At 40.7% G+C, this 17,460-nt stretch overlaps 1 protein-coding gene across 6 annotated transcripts in view; it reads left to right on the top strand.

The window, feature by feature from the left end:
• glceb (glucuronic acid epimerase b) overlaps positions 1-11,718 on the top strand; it is a 47,342-nt gene extending 35,624 nt beyond the window's left edge. For 5 of the 6 annotated variants that reach the window (XM_034880968.1, XM_034880977.1, XM_034880981.1 and 2 more), the window contains 3 exons: positions 5,150-5,395; positions 9,721-10,013; positions 10,519-11,718. In XM_034880968.1, the coding sequence (XP_034736859.1) occupies positions 5,150-5,395; positions 9,721-10,013; positions 10,519-11,250 (1,271 nt within the window). In that variant the 3' untranslated portion in view covers positions 11,251-11,718. Of the gene's footprint in view, positions 1-5,149; positions 5,396-6,755; positions 7,437-9,720; positions 10,014-10,518 lie in introns of those variants that run through there. The other variant, XM_034881001.1, reaches the window with a different exon arrangement.
• The last annotated feature ends 5,742 nt before the right edge of the window (positions 11,719-17,460 follow it).

The raw sequence follows: 17,460 nt of genomic DNA on the forward strand, positions 1-17,460 counted from the left end.
CTCACATGGATGCAGAGAATACCAAATTATGAGGCAGGTCAAAAAGCCCGGTAACATATTCGGTGGATTAGTTCCGATGAGTTTTGCTAATTTTCAATAAATTGCATTGTTTTATTTTTGTAATTCTCATTATTATTTTTTTATCTGAACTGTTTTCCACTTGAGGACTTGCTACAACACATATTAGAGAGTGTACATATATAGCAGGAACTAGGTCAGTCTGGAATCTAACCAAATCTGTTAGTACCTCTGGGCTGAGCAGCAGTGAGCCCAGTTATTCTCACCCTCTCATTTCCTCTAGACCATTTCTTTTAGTCCAACACAGAGAAAATACATCTGCCTATACCCACATATTTCCACACATAGACACACTATTTAACAAGGTCCATTAATTAAGCCCAAGGCTCCTTTAGCACTCCACACACCCGAGCATACACACCTCTCTTGAACTTAGCATATTTTTATAGGTGAAAATAGCAGTTCATTAATTAGCCTGTCACAGTCCAATTCACCACAGGGCTTAAACAAGGTCATGAGCATTTCACGTCTAACACACCCTGCTACCCTTGGAAACGTTATTTAACAGGACCCTCAGCAATGTTCATTAAATGTCGTGATGGTCCTTTTACATAATTCCACCATGCTCTGTTGGGATGTAACTTATGTCAGGAGTCAAAGCATTTGACACGAACCCAGAATGTACTGAGATCTCAAGCTCAAGCAGTCTTGTTTCTATAAACTGTAATACTATTTGGATGAAAAAAAACTTTAAATTGAGAGCATTTCAGATACATTAGTCTGAAATTCACAGCCAGTCACTGAATACAAAAGTATGCTCTCAAGGTTTTTATTATTAGAAAGGGTCATAAAAATGCAGCACTTTTATATGCCATTACTGTAGGGCTTGTAGTTTTATGGCAGAGGATTAGAAATTGAGGTCTTACTCTTCCTTGTTGCAGCACAGCCTCCATCAGACAAAGAATAAAAGTTGAGAATATTAAAGCTCCAGCCGCTGGAGCGCTACCATTAGTGGAAGTAGTTAATCCTCTCTAAAACCCTCTTAATTTACGCGTTTTTTTGTGTCTGGCTTTTTCTTTGAACGGTCTTTATCTTTGCTCCTGGGTTCTACCGCAGAGCGCCATCACTTAAACATTTGCACAAACCCATGGACACAATCCTAAAACACATCTTATAACTTTTAGTGCTTAATAAAACACACATACTTTTACTTATACTCTTGGTGCAAAGACATACATGACATGGGATCTATTGTTACGCAACATCGGCATATGGTCAGTGGCAACATAGCAAAATAAATATAGTATTATTCCCCCAAAGTGTTCAATAATGTACCTAGATCACCCAGCTATAATGCTAACGTTAAGCTACATTAAGCTATTTTTGGACGAAAGACTGCAAAAAACCTCATGGAAACAGTTCTGAAGACTTAGTAGGGTCTTAATTCTCCACAAAACAATTAACCCTTTCACATGACACATTAGTAATTTAGTTTAACAATAATATTGTTTATTCAAGCTATGTCGTCTGCCAACCTTCATCCACATGTTAGTTTTGTTGACCTAACTAGGTAAAAAAAGCTTGGCTAACAATAAGATGGTCTAGCACTTCTGCTGCTAAATTGCTCAGTAGGCTTAGAGGCTTCAGATTTTTAGAAAAGTCTGCTCTCGGGAGTCATGAAATATGTGGAGGCTTAACAGTCAATTCCACATGGATTACTTAGTGCTATTCAGTGAGTACTACAGCGTTGCAGTGTCATTTGACTGTCATAAAGACATTCATCTTAAGTTGTGAAGGGAGACGCCAGTAACAAGACAAGCATGGAGAAAAGTCAGCCAAGGGATTGGGAGTGTGCTAATTTGAGTGGGGATGTATGAGAGTGAACATATCATATATATCAGTTTTTAATCAGGAAGTGTTTAGGATGACTTTACTACTTGAATGCAGTGTTGGGAAGGATACTCTCAAAATGTATTCCGTTACAGAATACAACAAAGGTCATTTGTAACATATTCCATTACTCAATCTTAGTAACGTATTCTGAATTGTGTAGGAACGCGACCATCAAATACTGCTGACTAAACATGCCTATTCTAGCGTGTTCTTGTACAAAAATATAACGATTAGCTCATTTTAGGTAATGCTAGCTAGTAAGTCAAACGGCGCTAGTCAGTCTTTCAGCGGCTCTGGAGCTAGTAAATCAGCACACAGGAGAATGTAAAGTTAACGTCAACTAAGCAGCTAGCTTCTTCAACTATAAAATAGCAAGGTGACCATTAAAACTACAGCAGACCACTACCCTTGGCTATTATAAAAAATAACTTACTTTTAAATGCTTCAGGTTGGAGGTAGAGTAATGTGGAGCTGAAAGGAGGTTGGTTGCTGACAAGCAGAGGTTGCACTGCACAGTTATGTTCAGTTACATTTCCCTCTGTTCTGTCTTCAATGTGAAATGCTGTTTAAATTTCCAAGATAGAAACGCATTTCTGCCCTGACTCTGTTGTCCCGGCTTTCTTTTCATATAATAATAATAATAATAGATTTATTTAACAGCGCCTTTCTGAGCACTCAAGGTTGCTTTACAGACAATACAAGACAGATACAGGGAACAGAAAAGTGTAAGCAGTTATAACAAAACAAACTAAACAAAAAAATGGATGGAGTTACCTTAATTTATTTAGACAATGAATAAGCTTCTGAACAGAACTGCAACTGATTCGAAATACCAACTCTTTAAATTGTAACTGTAACAGAATACAGTTACTCATAATTTGTATGCTAAATACTAACTCCGGTACATGTATTCCATTACTCCCCAATGCTGCTTGAATGTAATACTTGTCATCGGTCCATGCTACATACTACATACATATTAAAATGGGGCATACATTAATTTCCCACCAGTAATATGAAAATGCATATGTTGCATTGCAACAATGCATTGTTGCTAACATGATTTTAACCATGCATATTGCACCAGTAACTCTATTCACATAGGGACTTGCACTGATAATGTCAGGGAACATTAAATAATTCTTTTTACCTGACATTGACAGCCAATAGCTCGTAATAACTTGTAATTTATGTGAGCACACATTTGAGCACTTTGTTGTCTCTGTTCATTAAAATAAATCAGATCCAAAGTAATAATGGGCGAACACATGAAATGGCTCTGCATGCAGCACAACTTCAGCTTTGTCTGGCATGATACAAGAGTGCAGGGAGGAGGGACTGCTCACATTACTTATTGATATTCATCTTTATGTCACTTTGACTTTAGAAAGGAATATAAATCTATACAAACATGAAAAATGTGTGTGGATTAGAGTTAATATATGTTGATGGGCTGTCCATTTAGGCTCTCTGCAGTCAAAACACTGCAGGGAGCAGTTGGCAAATGTGGAAAATCTTCCGTGACTGCCACTCTACAGTTATAAGTAGCTGATTGTTTTTGTTCAATGAATTTGGTCTGTCTGAAATAACTCTTTACAGTAATGCACATGCAGTCTATGAAAATAAGGGGATCAGGGCTGGATGGAAGGTTTTGGTGCAGCTCCTCACTGACAGGTGAAAAGTGACTTCATGCTTTAAAAACAGGAAGACTAAAGGTAGATGTTGAGATGTTCCAGATTGGTAGACAAATTGGAAAATAATTAGTAAGCTATTTAAACATTTGGTTTATTGCAATTTATTGTCAATCAGTGTCCTTATACCTGTCTGCTCTTTGTTTTGTAAAGCACTTTGAGCTGCATTTTGTTGTATGAAATTTGCAATATAAATAGTTTCTTATTATCAACATTAGACACACCATTACTAACTGTATGGTCTCTGGTCAATAAGGACAACTAGTTCATATTCACAATCAGTTTATTCTTCACCTTCATTTTTGATTAAACACCACATTTACAGTCTTTACTGCTATTAAAAAAAGATTAAGCTATCTTTCTGTGTTGAGTAATTCATTAACTGAATCCATACACTACAGAACAGCAAATAATAAAATGAGTCTTGTGCATGATGTATCCTATTGGGGAAACAACACAAATGGCAATGAGCAAAGTACAACTAAATGACCAGCTTAGTATGCAGTGGTGATTAGTTTGAAAGGAGGCCTGTTATCACCCTGCCCTAACATGAGTATATTATGGTCTTCTTTTACAAAGGATGAGGTTAGGTTGTACATGTGCTCTCTCACAATGTCTTTAAGTGAACTATCTGTTAATCAGAGTGATTCTTCTGCCTGAGCTATTTCTGGCTGTGTGAACAGGGAAGCTCGCCTCCGGTGAAATGCAGTCGATTAGCTTGAATTAATCCAGACCGTGCAATCATTTACCATAGCTGGTGGTGTTTTTGTTTTGTTTTTATTTTTTATGATTCTTTTTTGTCTTCTTTGTGTGTGTTTATAAAATAAACTCAGATTGGAATCTTTATAATTGCTGGTCCCATCCAATCACTGGAAAGTCCTAAAATGTGTATGTTTAATATCAAAAATTCATTTAAGACCAGTTTTAATATGACTCTGCGCCGAACACAGCCATGGCCAGAGGCATTATGTTTTCAGGATGTCTGTATGTCTGTCTGTCCCATTCTTTTGAACGTGGCGTCTCAGGACACCTTGGCACGAATGTCCCCTTGGACTCAAGGATACACAGCCATAACTCAAGATTTCCTATGCTAATCATGCCAATATTTCACACTTTTATTTAATAGAATAAAATTAGGTAGTGAAGACATTTTATATCCCAGAGGTCAACTTTCACTGTGATCGGATGAATAGCTTCAAAGTCTTCACTACGTATATTATATGAATCTGGACAGACATGTTTATAAACTACAGCTTGACTGGTTGGTGGAGGCACACAACCACAAGGTGGTAATTCTAGTTATGACGGGGGTTATGATCTCAATGTGACACTTCAAAAACAATAAGCTGTTATGCCATCTAAAAAAAGAAAAAGATAGAGTGCTAAGAGCTCAAAACAAGATACACATATAGAAGTAACAACCATAAAAATACAACCAACCCTAGAATCTTCATCAGTGGGCTTTTGCCTATAGGGAAATCATTGTCTCTTTTCACTTGACATCATTGTCCTTATCCTCTTTCTCTACATCCCTCTTTTCCACCCAGGTGTGCCTCTGTCCACTCAGTGGGGCCCTCAGGGCTACTTCTACGCCATCCAGATTGCTCAGTATGGCTTAAGCCACTACAGCAAAAACCTGACGGAGCGCCCTCCCCACGTGGAGGTCTACGATACAGCCGAGGACAGAGACAGCCGGGCCAGCACAGCGCCCTGGAGTGTGCCGAAAGGTTGCGTCCTCAGCCGTGTCCTCGACAAGACCCGAGCTACCTCCGTGCGCCAGTTCAGTGCTCCAGGTACGTAAGCTTTCCATGAGCCCAGATGGCCTCCGGGCAAGGAGCTTATCTCCTGTTAGATGTGGCTGTTGGAGGCTCGATATGCAACTACATCCTCAGGACAGGATGATAGTCTGCGGTGAGTCACCGCCACACCACGAGAATACTGGCACACTGTGGCAGTTGACAGCGGACCCACCACATGATGACAGATTCCTGAAAATGCATGATGATTAAAGAACCAGCAGATGCGGCATCGCGCATATCATCATATTTTCTTCTCTGAGTCGAGTTGTCACATTTCTGCTGTCCAAATGCATTGTGAAGCTTCCCACGGATGCTACAGACAAAAACCCATTTACTCAAAATTATTTTCAAAACAGACTCCTTCTTTTTTCTTTTTTTTTAACAGAGCATGAATATTAGTGTTTGAAATAACTGTCCACATGTTATCAGCTGTAGCCAATTAACCTTAATTCTGTTTTAGTCAAAGGGCAGAAAAGATGTCAAGGCTGTTAGGTTAGTGTGCTATTTGCAAACCATTGTACCTGCCGTATAGGCTGTAGTGAAAGGTAGTTAACTATTGCCCTTTTGTTTTTCAGAAACCCAATATATGATGCGATGTTAAGTCTTTAAGAACAGGTTACAAATATTTGCTTTACAAAATGGCTAAATAATTTCCTAAAACAGCTGGGAAATGCAATTTTATATAAAAGTGTATGTACATAATAGAGAATTTGTTTCTATTTTTAAATGCAAATAATACAACTCACACAGCAGCAGGACAGCGTATTTTAGATTGAGTCTAAAACAAACAACATGTTCATTGTTATGAATATGCGTGTCACCCAGTGCAACATTGATGAGTTTTTTGTTGTTTGTGGACCACAGTGGAGGTCTGTGGCACAGAGAAAATAGCTATATTAGGATTTGGCTACATAGCGTAGAATCAGCTTCAGTCTTTTCATGGTATTTTTTGACAAAAAAAAAAAGAGCTTATTCCTTTATAGCATGTAAAATAAATTATGTTTATATTCCAGGCAAACTAGCCTTATATCCCTGGGTCAGGTTTTCCAGGATTGTGAGTGGTGTGTGCTGTCAGTGTGTGAAGCTGTGGTGTCAATTGGTGGTCATCAGTCAGATATCATTAGCTTTAACATTAGCAGAAGGGATGAATCTGTAATGTTATTAATATGACTAGAATGTAATACTAAACAAACCATGTACATGTTTTAATCTCTTTCTGTGTCCCCTTTGTTGAGCTGCTGCCTCTCCTGTAATTCACCCCCCCCCCTTCCAAACTCTCATCAACAATTTCTTTCCATTTCACCGCTCCACACGTTTCTTCCCCTCTCTGCTCCTCGCTCACCGTGCCTTACAGCATCGACTCGCCATCATCAGCTCTCTTTCCTCGCCATCATCGTGTTTTCATCATCCCTTCTCAGCCCTCCCTCGGCAATCTTCATTCTCCATTTGTCTTTCTCGTCTATACCCTCCGATTTCACTCAGTTTTCCACCTCCTTTCACTCATTTCCACCCACTTATCAGCCCTCAGCCCTTTTTGTGCTTCGAAAACATTGCAATCATATTCTGTTCTGTCATTCAAACTTTTCCTGTTTGTCATCCTCTGCTGTTAGTTTTTCTTTCTGTCTCTGCCTCCCTCCACTTCCTCCTCCTGTCTCTGCCTCCCTTCACTTCCTCCTCCTACTCCCTTTGCTCTGTTATGGTCTTTTTTTCCCCTCCTTACTGTATCTAGGGCACTGGTGTTGAACAGCCTCTCAAATCCTCTGACAAGTGGATCAATCGTCTGTCCCCTGATAATAACCTACCATCTACCATCCATCAGCAGCACATTCCTGCACGAACACTCGCCACCGCTAAGCACCTTTATTTTCCGAATCCCCCGGTAGTCGTTTGATTGTTCAGAAATGCAGTTTGTACAAACCCATCAGAATTAGCAAGGTGATCTGTGTACGGAGATACAGTGGAGAGACAGCTGTCACCCGCCACCTTGAATGTTTAAGTTTTATTGTCTCTCAACACTGAATCTGAGTAGATTTAAAGTGTCTTTTTGACCTTTAAAGTCGTAATTGACGACACCTGTTGTTACCATGGTAGCAGGAACACTCCTTGAGCAGCTCAGAAACAGACGAGCAACTGTTTGTGTATATTTTGCTTTTTTTTATCAAATAACTTTGCTTCGTTTTAAGGAAAGCTGACAGTGAGTAATAATTGCAGCTGTTCCATTACTCCCTTGAAAAAATAAAAAAGGCCGAATGTTGAAAATGACGGTAGTCTTGTTATGTAGACGCATTTTTGATGAGTGATGTGGACGCCGCTAATCCAGGTGACAAATGTATTGCATATCCTGTGAATGCTTCACAGTAAAAGCCGCCATGTATGTGAAGCAGCAGCAGCAGCAGTAGATGACGCTGGAACTGGAATGAACTGGAATGAATGGTAAACGGTGAGGCTGATATCAAAACCGTTCCACTGGATTCTGGCACAGATCACTTTCCTGTGAATCGCTGGTGTTTAGGCAGCAAATGCTGAGCATAAAAAGTATTAAAACATAGGATTTGGGTTCATTAAAATCTTCAGGAATACAACTTTTATGTCCAACTAAAAACGGACCTCCACTGGCCAAGTCAGTGTCCGAGTCCCGATCTCAATCCAATCCATTATTAGTAGCCGGACTTCACTCATGGTCACCATGCAACCTGATGGAGCTCGAGCAGTTTTGCAAAGAAGAATGGGGAAAATGCTATACTCACCGGTGTAAAGGCTGCCAAATGTGCTAAAACTTTATGCTTTCATTTTCATTTGCTATTAATTTAGATCACGTTAAAGGGGCTTTTTATGTTCATCATTGTCAAACATGTAAAATCTTCTTTACTTTCAAGCAGAGAATCTAATCTGATGGTTTCAGCTTGTCAAATGTGGGGATTTTGATCTATTTCTTAGTCAATTAAATGCAGTGAAGTTCCTCCCCGGAGGATGTGAATGAATAATCAACATGCATTGACTGTTGTCGTTTGGATTTTTTGCATCCTCCAACACGTACTGAACATGTGTTTTCAAGTGTTCGTTGCACTCATGTGCACATGCATTGTTTTGATGCTGACATATTTGTAGCTCTGTGTCATCTCTGTCTCCTGCCTTACTGCTAAACAGACAGAGAGCAGAGCAGAGGAGCTGGAATCTCGTCTGTATTCCTTCTCATCCTTTATTGATGCCAGAGTTATCCAGGGGCCAGAGTACAAATCCACTTACTCTGTGCATTGCCTTAAGTAATGGATTTATGAGTGCATTAAAGAGCCGTAGTCATCCAGAGGCCCCTGCCAGACTGTCTCTCTCCTCCGTTCTCCCTCCTGATTGACAGTCTTTGTGTCTCAGACGGCTTCGACTGCTTCTGCTTTCTCAGCTCATGTCATGTGAGATCTGATTCTCAGTTGTCTTCTCACTATTGGCTCATTTTCACTCTTCGGCCCCCTGGCTGGCTTTAAGGGCACCTAATGTGGCCCATCGTGCTTTTTACTTTTCTTGACACAAACTTCTTTTCACCCTGTGGGAAGCCTTGATTAGAGAAAGGTTTGGGGAAGGTGTTTTGTGCTGACCGAGTTACATGGCTAAAGGAGAGATCATTTTAGAAGCAGCCAGTGTTTTAGGAGGTTGAAATGAAATCAGAACAGCAACTAAAGTGCTGGCACCGGTCTGATATAACGTAAGCGGAGCGGTGGCCATGTGGAAACTGAAGAGCAACTGGGTTTCTAACTTTGAGCTTTGAAGGGAAGAGATGTGGCGATGCAACGGGAAAAGTTGCTGCAGTGCCTCAACTTCCCCTTTCACTCTCTTCCTGTTACTTTGTTCTTTTCCTCCCGATATTCCCTCCCTTCTGGCCTCCTACTAATTAGGCTCTGTGGGCAGTGACACATCTGTACTGTACATCCCATGAGAATCGTGTGTATTTGAGGCTCACAAACTCACACATACACACAGAGCTAGGCACTTCACAGAGGTAATAACGTTACACGACCCTGAGGGTTTTGACCGCAGAAGTCATGACTGTTATTGATCATTTGAGAATTTGACTACAGAGTAAATCTTGGGAGCATGAGGAAAAAGACAACATCAAAGGAGACAGACGCACTGTAACAGGCTTCCAGTCAGTCTGTTAAAAATAGTCCACTGTGTCACCCAGTAATCGTCGGAAGTTTGTGCAGTCTGTCTGTCTTTTTTCAGACCGGATGTACTTGAAGAAACAATATAAATATTTTTTTTACTTGAATTTGGGATTCATTATACACATTAACAACACTCGCCCTCTTCTCATCCTGGCCCCACAGAGTCATCAGAAGGCGTGTCCCTCCAGCTGGGTAACTCCAAAGACTTCATCCTCAGCTTGGACATCAAGTTCGCCTCCAACGGCAGCGTGTCGGTGATCCTGGAAACCACGGAGAAGGGCCCGCCGTTTACAATCCACTACGTGACCAGCACGCGGCTCATCGCCTTCAAAGACCACGAGATCACGTACGGTGTCGGGCCACGAAGCGTCTGGAGCACTCTGACCCGGGACCTGCTCACTGACCTCAGGAAGGGTGTCGGGCTGTCCAACACCAAGGCTGTGAAGGCCACGAAGGTTGGTTTAGGTTTACGTCCAACGCTTGGTGCTAAAAGTACTAATAACTATCTAACTGAGCCAGAGCTGCAACAGTTAGTTTATTAACCAACAATATTTATAATTAATTACTTGTTAATTAGTTTTTCAAGCAAAAATGACAACCATTTCCTTGTTTCAGCTTATTAAATATGAAGATTTGCTGAATATTTTGGGCTTTTGGATTAATTGTTGGTTGCAGCCCTAGCCTAGACCATAAATAGTTAATCATAATTTCCCCGTCTTAAATCTGCATTTCAGTTGGTGGTTTGAACAAAACTAATATCACGCTAAAAATTGTAGCAAATTTTAGATTTTTTTGTAAAATGTTTGTAGATGTAGGTTTTTTTTTTTATAAAATTGAACTTGTGTTTCTCCATTTGACACTAATTCCATGTAGAAAAGTCAAACAAAATGAACGCCAAATCCTAATTCCAGCCATAATACAATTTTTGGTGTCTGTCTCTGTGTCCGTTGTCCTGCTCAGATTATGCCAAGACGGGTGGTGCGATTAATTCTACATGGGCGTGGCTTTGTTGACAATGTTACTATCTCCACCACTGCCCACATGGCCGCCTTCTTCGCCGCCAGCGACTGGCTGATGCGCAACCAGGACGAGCGAGGTGGCTGGCCCATCATGGTCACCCGTAAACTGGGGGAAGGCTTCCGGCCTCTGGAGCCCGGCTGGTACTCAGCCATGGCTCAGGGCCAGGCCATGTCCACCCTGGTGAGAGCCTACCTCCTCACCAAGGACCAGGCGTACCTCGACGCTGCGCTGAAGGCAACAGGACCCTACAAGGTGCCTTCAGCGCAGCACGGGGTCAAAGCCGTGTTCATGAACAAATTCGACTGGTATGAAGAATACCCCACCACGCCCAGCTCCTTTGTCCTCAACGGCTTCATCTACTCCCTGCTGGGACTCTACGACTTGACTGAGACAGCCGGGGAGAAGCTTGGCAGGGAGGCGGGGCAGCTGTTCAGCCGCGGCATGGAGTCGTTGAAGGCCATGCTGCCACTCTTTGACACGGGGTCGGGGAGCATCTACGACCTGCGTCACTTCATGGTGGCTACAGCGCCCAACCTGGCACGCTGGGACTATCACACGACGCACATTAACCAGCTGCAGCTGCTGGCGTCCATAGACAACGCTCCCATCTTTAAGGATGTGGTCAAGCGTTGGAAAAACTACTTAAAAGGGATTCGTGCCAAGCACAACTAGACAAACTGTAACCGTGTGTGTGTGTGTGTGTGTGTGTGTGTGTGTGTGTGTGTGTGTGTGTGTGTGTGTGTGTGTGTGTGTGTGTGTGTGTGTGTGTGTGTGTGTGTGTGTGTGTGTGTGTGTGTGTGTGTGTGTGTGTGTGTGGGGCACAAATTTATTCAGCTGCAGCTCTCAACAAGTTTCTTATGTGCTCTGTTGCAGATTCTATATTTTCTGCAGCGCTGACTGTAGCTTTCCCCTTCTCTTTGTTTCCTTGAGATGGTGTTCGAATTATGCACGGACGTGTGTGTGTGTTTTAAAGTAACAATATACAACATTAGAGAAAGATGACGCTCCTTGAATTGTGTAAGCTGAATCATATTTCCGACATTCTTTGATGCATCCAACAGAAATCTCTTCTCCACTCGTATTTTTCTTTACCATTTCTTCCCAGTATGCAAAGTTTATTGAAACAAATAAACTAAAAAAGAAAACTAGAATTTAATTTGAATTATTTGGAGAAGAATCTTCCAAAACAAGTTATCCTAATAATATGAAATAGTTAAACGTTTTGGAAGTATCTCCTCCCCTGCAACATTTTATTTTTTACCCCACAACCCCGTAGTAAGAACAATAAGTCCCAGCTGTTAGATGACATGAATAATTTTGCTATCATCCCTTTACAGAAACGCTGAAGAGTCAAATACTTTATGCTTCCAATCTCTTCCCCTTAAAACCCAGATGAGTAGTTGCAAATCATTTTGGTGGGGATTATGTTGTTGTCTTTTAACGGATTCAACTCCTTATAAATATTTGTTCCTTTTAATATAAATATGAAGTCATGGGATTAGATGCCTCTCAAACTGCTTGAAATCAGCTCTGAGGAATAAAGACATTTCGTTTCAGATGGTTAAACCACTTCGCTACCAGTAGGTCTCCTTGGCGCCTTCCCACAATTCCACTGTGTTTAGCTGACTGTATGGCTGCATCCTTAGTCACGTGAGTGTTGGATTTCAGGCTGCAGGTAGCATGCTGCCACTACATGGTACATTCCCCAAGATAAATAAGAATGTATCCTAGTTATCCATCAGTGCTGTCGTTGCCTTTTCATGAGATGTTTTAAGATGACATGTCCTTCTAACCCCACTAAAGGTTCTTAGTTCCTCACAAAAAAAAATTATTATTCATTTGCCACGGCAAAACCACAGCTACAAACCATTAGCTCTGCGTCACGGTTCTTCTTATTTGCTTTGTTTTGTAATGGGTAAAAGCTAGAAACCAGTTAGGGTTTAGATTGACTGATCCAGATATATTTAACTTCATGGTGTGTTGGCTTAAAGTGGATTCCCAGCAGGGCTGCACGATATGAGGAAAATATGCAATATGCTGTCATTTGTTGAATAATGATAAAACGACTATTACTTGCGATACATTAACGGATACTACAGTGTACTCGGTTCTGCCTTTCTGCCGCTTTGAGTATTCTGTTTAAATCCAACAAATTGTTGAGTTGAAAACAATGAAATGAAACCATTGTTTTATTGAACAAATTGAACACTTAAATGAATAAAAAAATAGAATTAACAGTTAAGTTTTAAAGTGCTGTTCAATGATATTTTCATTAAGAAAATCTCTTGAGTATGTTCGATATGTTGCTGTCTTTGTGTTTGTCCACCAGTTGATATTGCGATGACGATAAAAAAAAACGCAGCCCTAATTCCCAATGTGCAGACTATCCTGCAAATATGAGCCGTCTCTGATAATATTGTCAATCATTTCTTCAGTTATTTGCAGTTAACTATTCTGCCTACAGATGCAAATGAGTCAATCTGAACTTTCTGTGGCACATTTAAAATTTGATTAATGTCCCTCATAAATAAGATAAATCCAAAAAGTAAAGTCCACTAACATCGTCATGCTGATTGGTCAAAATAAAAGCCCAGCAGTGTCATTTTTAACCTCCCTTCACACCACAAGAAATAAACACAGGAAGTAATCCCTTGACCGGCCATTGTTTAACATTAAAATCTTTACATCGCTTTCATTTTCCTTTGTTTGAACATCCGCACCATTAGTTACATTTCATTTTGTTCATTTAGATGTCCCGTGGATGACCTTTTTGGAGACATTCTGATAAGCCCTTCCTCTGTAATTGGTTCTTCCAGATAATAATTGCACGAAACAAGTGTAGGTGGTGGTAGATGTATGTGTTGTGTATTCGGGGAGAAAGACGTGGGCAGCAGAAGCACAGCTGCGTCTCGCTAACCTGTCGTTTTATAACATTTAAATAGACAATGCTAGGAGTGCTGAGGGTGGAGGGCAGTCCTTGACGAGCATTAAGAGGCCGTCGGTCCCAGCAGGCTCTCTTTGCTCCTCTCAGCTGTTGTGGGTGCATGAACTTTGCTTTTTTTAATCTGAGAGCTGACCTGTTGACCGCTGTACGGGGAGAAAGAAAGCTCGCCAAGACACTAACAATTCACTCGGCTAATAGGCTGGAGAGCCTGCACACAGTCAGGGATGAGTCAGCACTCCCAGCAAAACAAAGTGGAGGCCTCAGCATCAATAAGGCTTTCATCGATCTACCTTAAAGATTATTAATGGAGGAGACTCCGGCCCGTTTGTTCTCCTCAAGGTGTCAATGCGGAATTTTCTTTGGTCATTTTCATGTAAACTTTGAGATGAAACACCATTTCCCTCCTTTGAAGTTGTCTTAGTGCGAGCTAATAAGACAAAATCAAAGAAGCGTGGATTCTCTCCGTTGTAATGTTGGATACAACACAAGACGAGCCATGCTTTTGTTTAAACTCGTTACAAATTCCTCCAGGTGCGTCTACCTCACCTCACAGTTTCATCTATAACGCAACTTTGTGTGTTCAGAACTAAAGAAGGATTTATGATTGAGTATTATGGCTACTGTTAGAACAAAATAATCCGAGATCTCAAAAACTTGTAATATTCAAGAATAAAGTCACAATATTAAGAGGAAAAACAAGGAATGGTTAACTGTTCAATACAGTATATGCAGTGCACATGTACTGTGTTGTTCAGATACTACTTCAGGAAACATGCACTTGTAATACAATCCATCTCGTTGCATCATCAAATACACCAAATTGTTCTTGAAGCACTTTATCCTTATACGACTTTAGTCATGTAAACTTATGACTTTATTCTTGAAATATAAATTTTTCTTTTTTTTACCCATGACTTTGTTTCCCAAAATCATTTTTTTTTTCGTAGAGGTTGTAATGTAGATGCAGTTGATTAAATTGAAGTTCTGTTTTTTAAAGTTAAAAAGATAAAATATTATCCCAGAGAAGCAGTACGAGTGCATGTTTTGATAATGCCAATTTTTTAGTTTTCTTCATTTCCTGGCGGTGTCTTTCTCCCATGAACTCTTCTGTCATTCTTTGCCATTTCGAGACAGGTAGAATATATTTAGTTTAAAACGAACATTCAGGAATGGAAGTTTAATAACTGTCTTTATTTTGTTTATACCAAAGTCATTGATTCAATTGTATTTGAATTGGTCTATTTTTGTGCATAATGATTTCCATTCAGCATTTAATGATGTTAGGTCTCCATGGAGATGTCCCAGAGAGACGCTGCCTTTAGAGAAATGCTAGTTTTTTCATATGTAAGTTGAATAGATAATAGCAAAAATAAGATGTGTAAAACTTGCTTATCGTAAAGGGGAAGTGTGCAACTAGAGATTAGCATCGAGTCGACCACCGTTTTTAAAGGGAAATGAGCCCGTAGCTGCAGTTTTTCTGTTTTTAGTATGTATTTGCCTCATTTGTTTGAATAATTTGCAGAGGAGTAAGATGTTTTACTAGATAGACGAAAGCACAACTGACGTTTATTGTCACATCTTTTCTTGTATTTCTTCCAGATTGCTTTGTTTTTCTTTTCAGGACAATGTGCCGCGCCTTCATTACGAAAGCTGCTATCGTTGTTCACTGTGTAACCGGTATGAAAGCTTCTTTTTCCTTATTTTAGTGTTTCTATTTTTCAGTCTTTCCACGATCCGTTCAAGACTTTAACAAATGACCCCGGAGGTCAAATGTGATTTATGCAATAACATGTTTACTGGGGTCGTAGCACCACAGGAGACCCAGAGCGGATCTGCAGACTTTGCAATTCAAGCACAATGTGCAAATGCTACCATTTTTTAGTCCAATGAAGAGAGGTGTTTATATACAGAGTAAATCTTTGTGCTTTAAAAATGTGCTTTTTAAAGGTGTAAAAAATAAAAGCATTTTTCTTAAACTTCTGGTCGAATCACTTCCTCTGTGACGTTGAATGAAGGTCTCCGTACAGATCTATCACTGCTTTATTATCCTCTATCCATTTATGGTTTTCAATTGTTAAGATTTCCACTTTGTGTTTGCCTCGTCTTTTGCGATCAAAAAACTGAATATCTGTATTTGTTGTTTTTAGGCTCTTGGTCGGGCGCAGCAAGTGAAAGATTGGAAATCTTGGACATTTTTTACAATTTTATAGATTAAACAATGAATAGATTAAAAGTACAAATACACATCAGATTAATTGATAGGTACAGTGAGGGAAAAAAGTATTTGATCCCCTGCTGATTTTGTACATTTGCCCACTGACAAAGAAGTGATCAGTCTATAATTGTGATGGTAACTTTATTTAAACAGTGAGACAGAACAAAAACAAGAAAATCCAGAAAAACGCATGTCAAAAATGCTATAAATTGATTTGGATTTTAATGAGGAAAATATGTATTTGACCCCCCTCTCAATCAGAAAGATTTCCGGCTCCCAGGTGTCTTTTATACAGGTAACGAGCTGAGCTTATAGGAGCACACTCTTAAAGGGAGTGCTCCTAATCTCAGTTTGTTAGCTATATAAAAGACACGGAAGCAATCAATCGATCAGTCATATTCCAAACTCTCCACAAGAGCTCTCCATGGATTTCAGGGACAAGATTGTAAACCTACACAAGTCTGGAATGGGCTACAAGACCATTGCCAAGCAGCTTGGGGAGAAGGTGACAACAGTTGGTGCAATTATTCACAAATGGAAGAGAAACAAAAGAACTGTCAACCTCCCTCGGTCTGGGGCTCCATGCGAGATCTCACCTTGTGGAGTTGAAATGATCATGAGAACAGTGAGGAATCAGCCCAGAACTACATGGGAGGATCTTGTCAATGATCTCAAGGCAGCTGGGACCATGGTCACCAAGAAAACACAGTACGCCGTGAAGGACGCCTGCAAGGTCCCCCTGCTCAAGAAAGCACATACTCATGCCCGTCTGAAGATTACGAATGAACATCTGAATGATTCAGAGGACAACTGGGTGAAAGTGTTGTGTTCAGATGAGACCAAAATGGAGCTCTTGGGCATCAACTCAACTCGCTGTGTGGAGGAAGAGGATGAATGCTGCCTCTGACCCCAAGTACACCATCCCCAGGGTCAAACATGGAGGTGGAAACATCATGCTTTGGGGGTGTTTTTCTGCTAAGGTGACAGGACAACGTCACCGCATCAAAGGGACTAAGGACGGGGCCATGTACTGTCAGATCTTGGGTGAGAACCTCCTTCCCTCAGCTAGAGCATTGAAAATGTGTCCTTGATGGGTATTTCAGCATGACAATGACCCAAAACACCAAGGTAACAAGGCAACAAAGGAGTGGCTCAAGAAGAAGCACATTAAGGTCCTGGTGTGGCCTGGCCCGTCTCCAGACCTTAATCCCATAGAAAATCTGTGGAGGGAGGTGAACGTTCAAGTTGCCAAACGTCAGTCTTGAAACCTTAAAGACCAAGGAGTCAAAGTCCCTCCTGAGATTTGTGCAAACCTGGTGGCCAGCTACAAGAACCGTCTGACCTCTGGGATTGCCAACCAGGTTTTTGCCACCAAGTCCTAAGCCTTGTTTTGCAGCGAGGTCAAATGCATATTCCCCTCATTAAAATGCAAATCAATTTACTACATTTTTCACATGCGTTTTTCTGGATTTTTATGTTATTCTGTCACTCACTGTTCAAATAAATCTACCATTAAAATTAAAGAAATCTGATCTGATCTGATTCTTTGTCAGTGGGCAAATGTACAAAATCACTAGGGGATCAAATGCTTTTTTTCCCTTACTGTAAATGTTAGTTCCCACCTCGGTACGTGGTTTTTCTGCCTCCGTGCAACCGTCCTGGGCGGCGCTAAGACCGGGTACGGCGCCGCCCTTGCAAATTAGTTATCGGAAGGGGGGGGGGG

This window comes from Etheostoma cragini, chromosome 1 (assembly GCF_013103735.1).
Source record: "Etheostoma cragini isolate CJK2018 chromosome 1, CSU_Ecrag_1.0, whole genome shotgun sequence".
NCBI classification, from domain to species: domain Eukaryota; kingdom Metazoa; phylum Chordata; class Actinopteri; order Perciformes; family Percidae; genus Etheostoma; species Etheostoma cragini.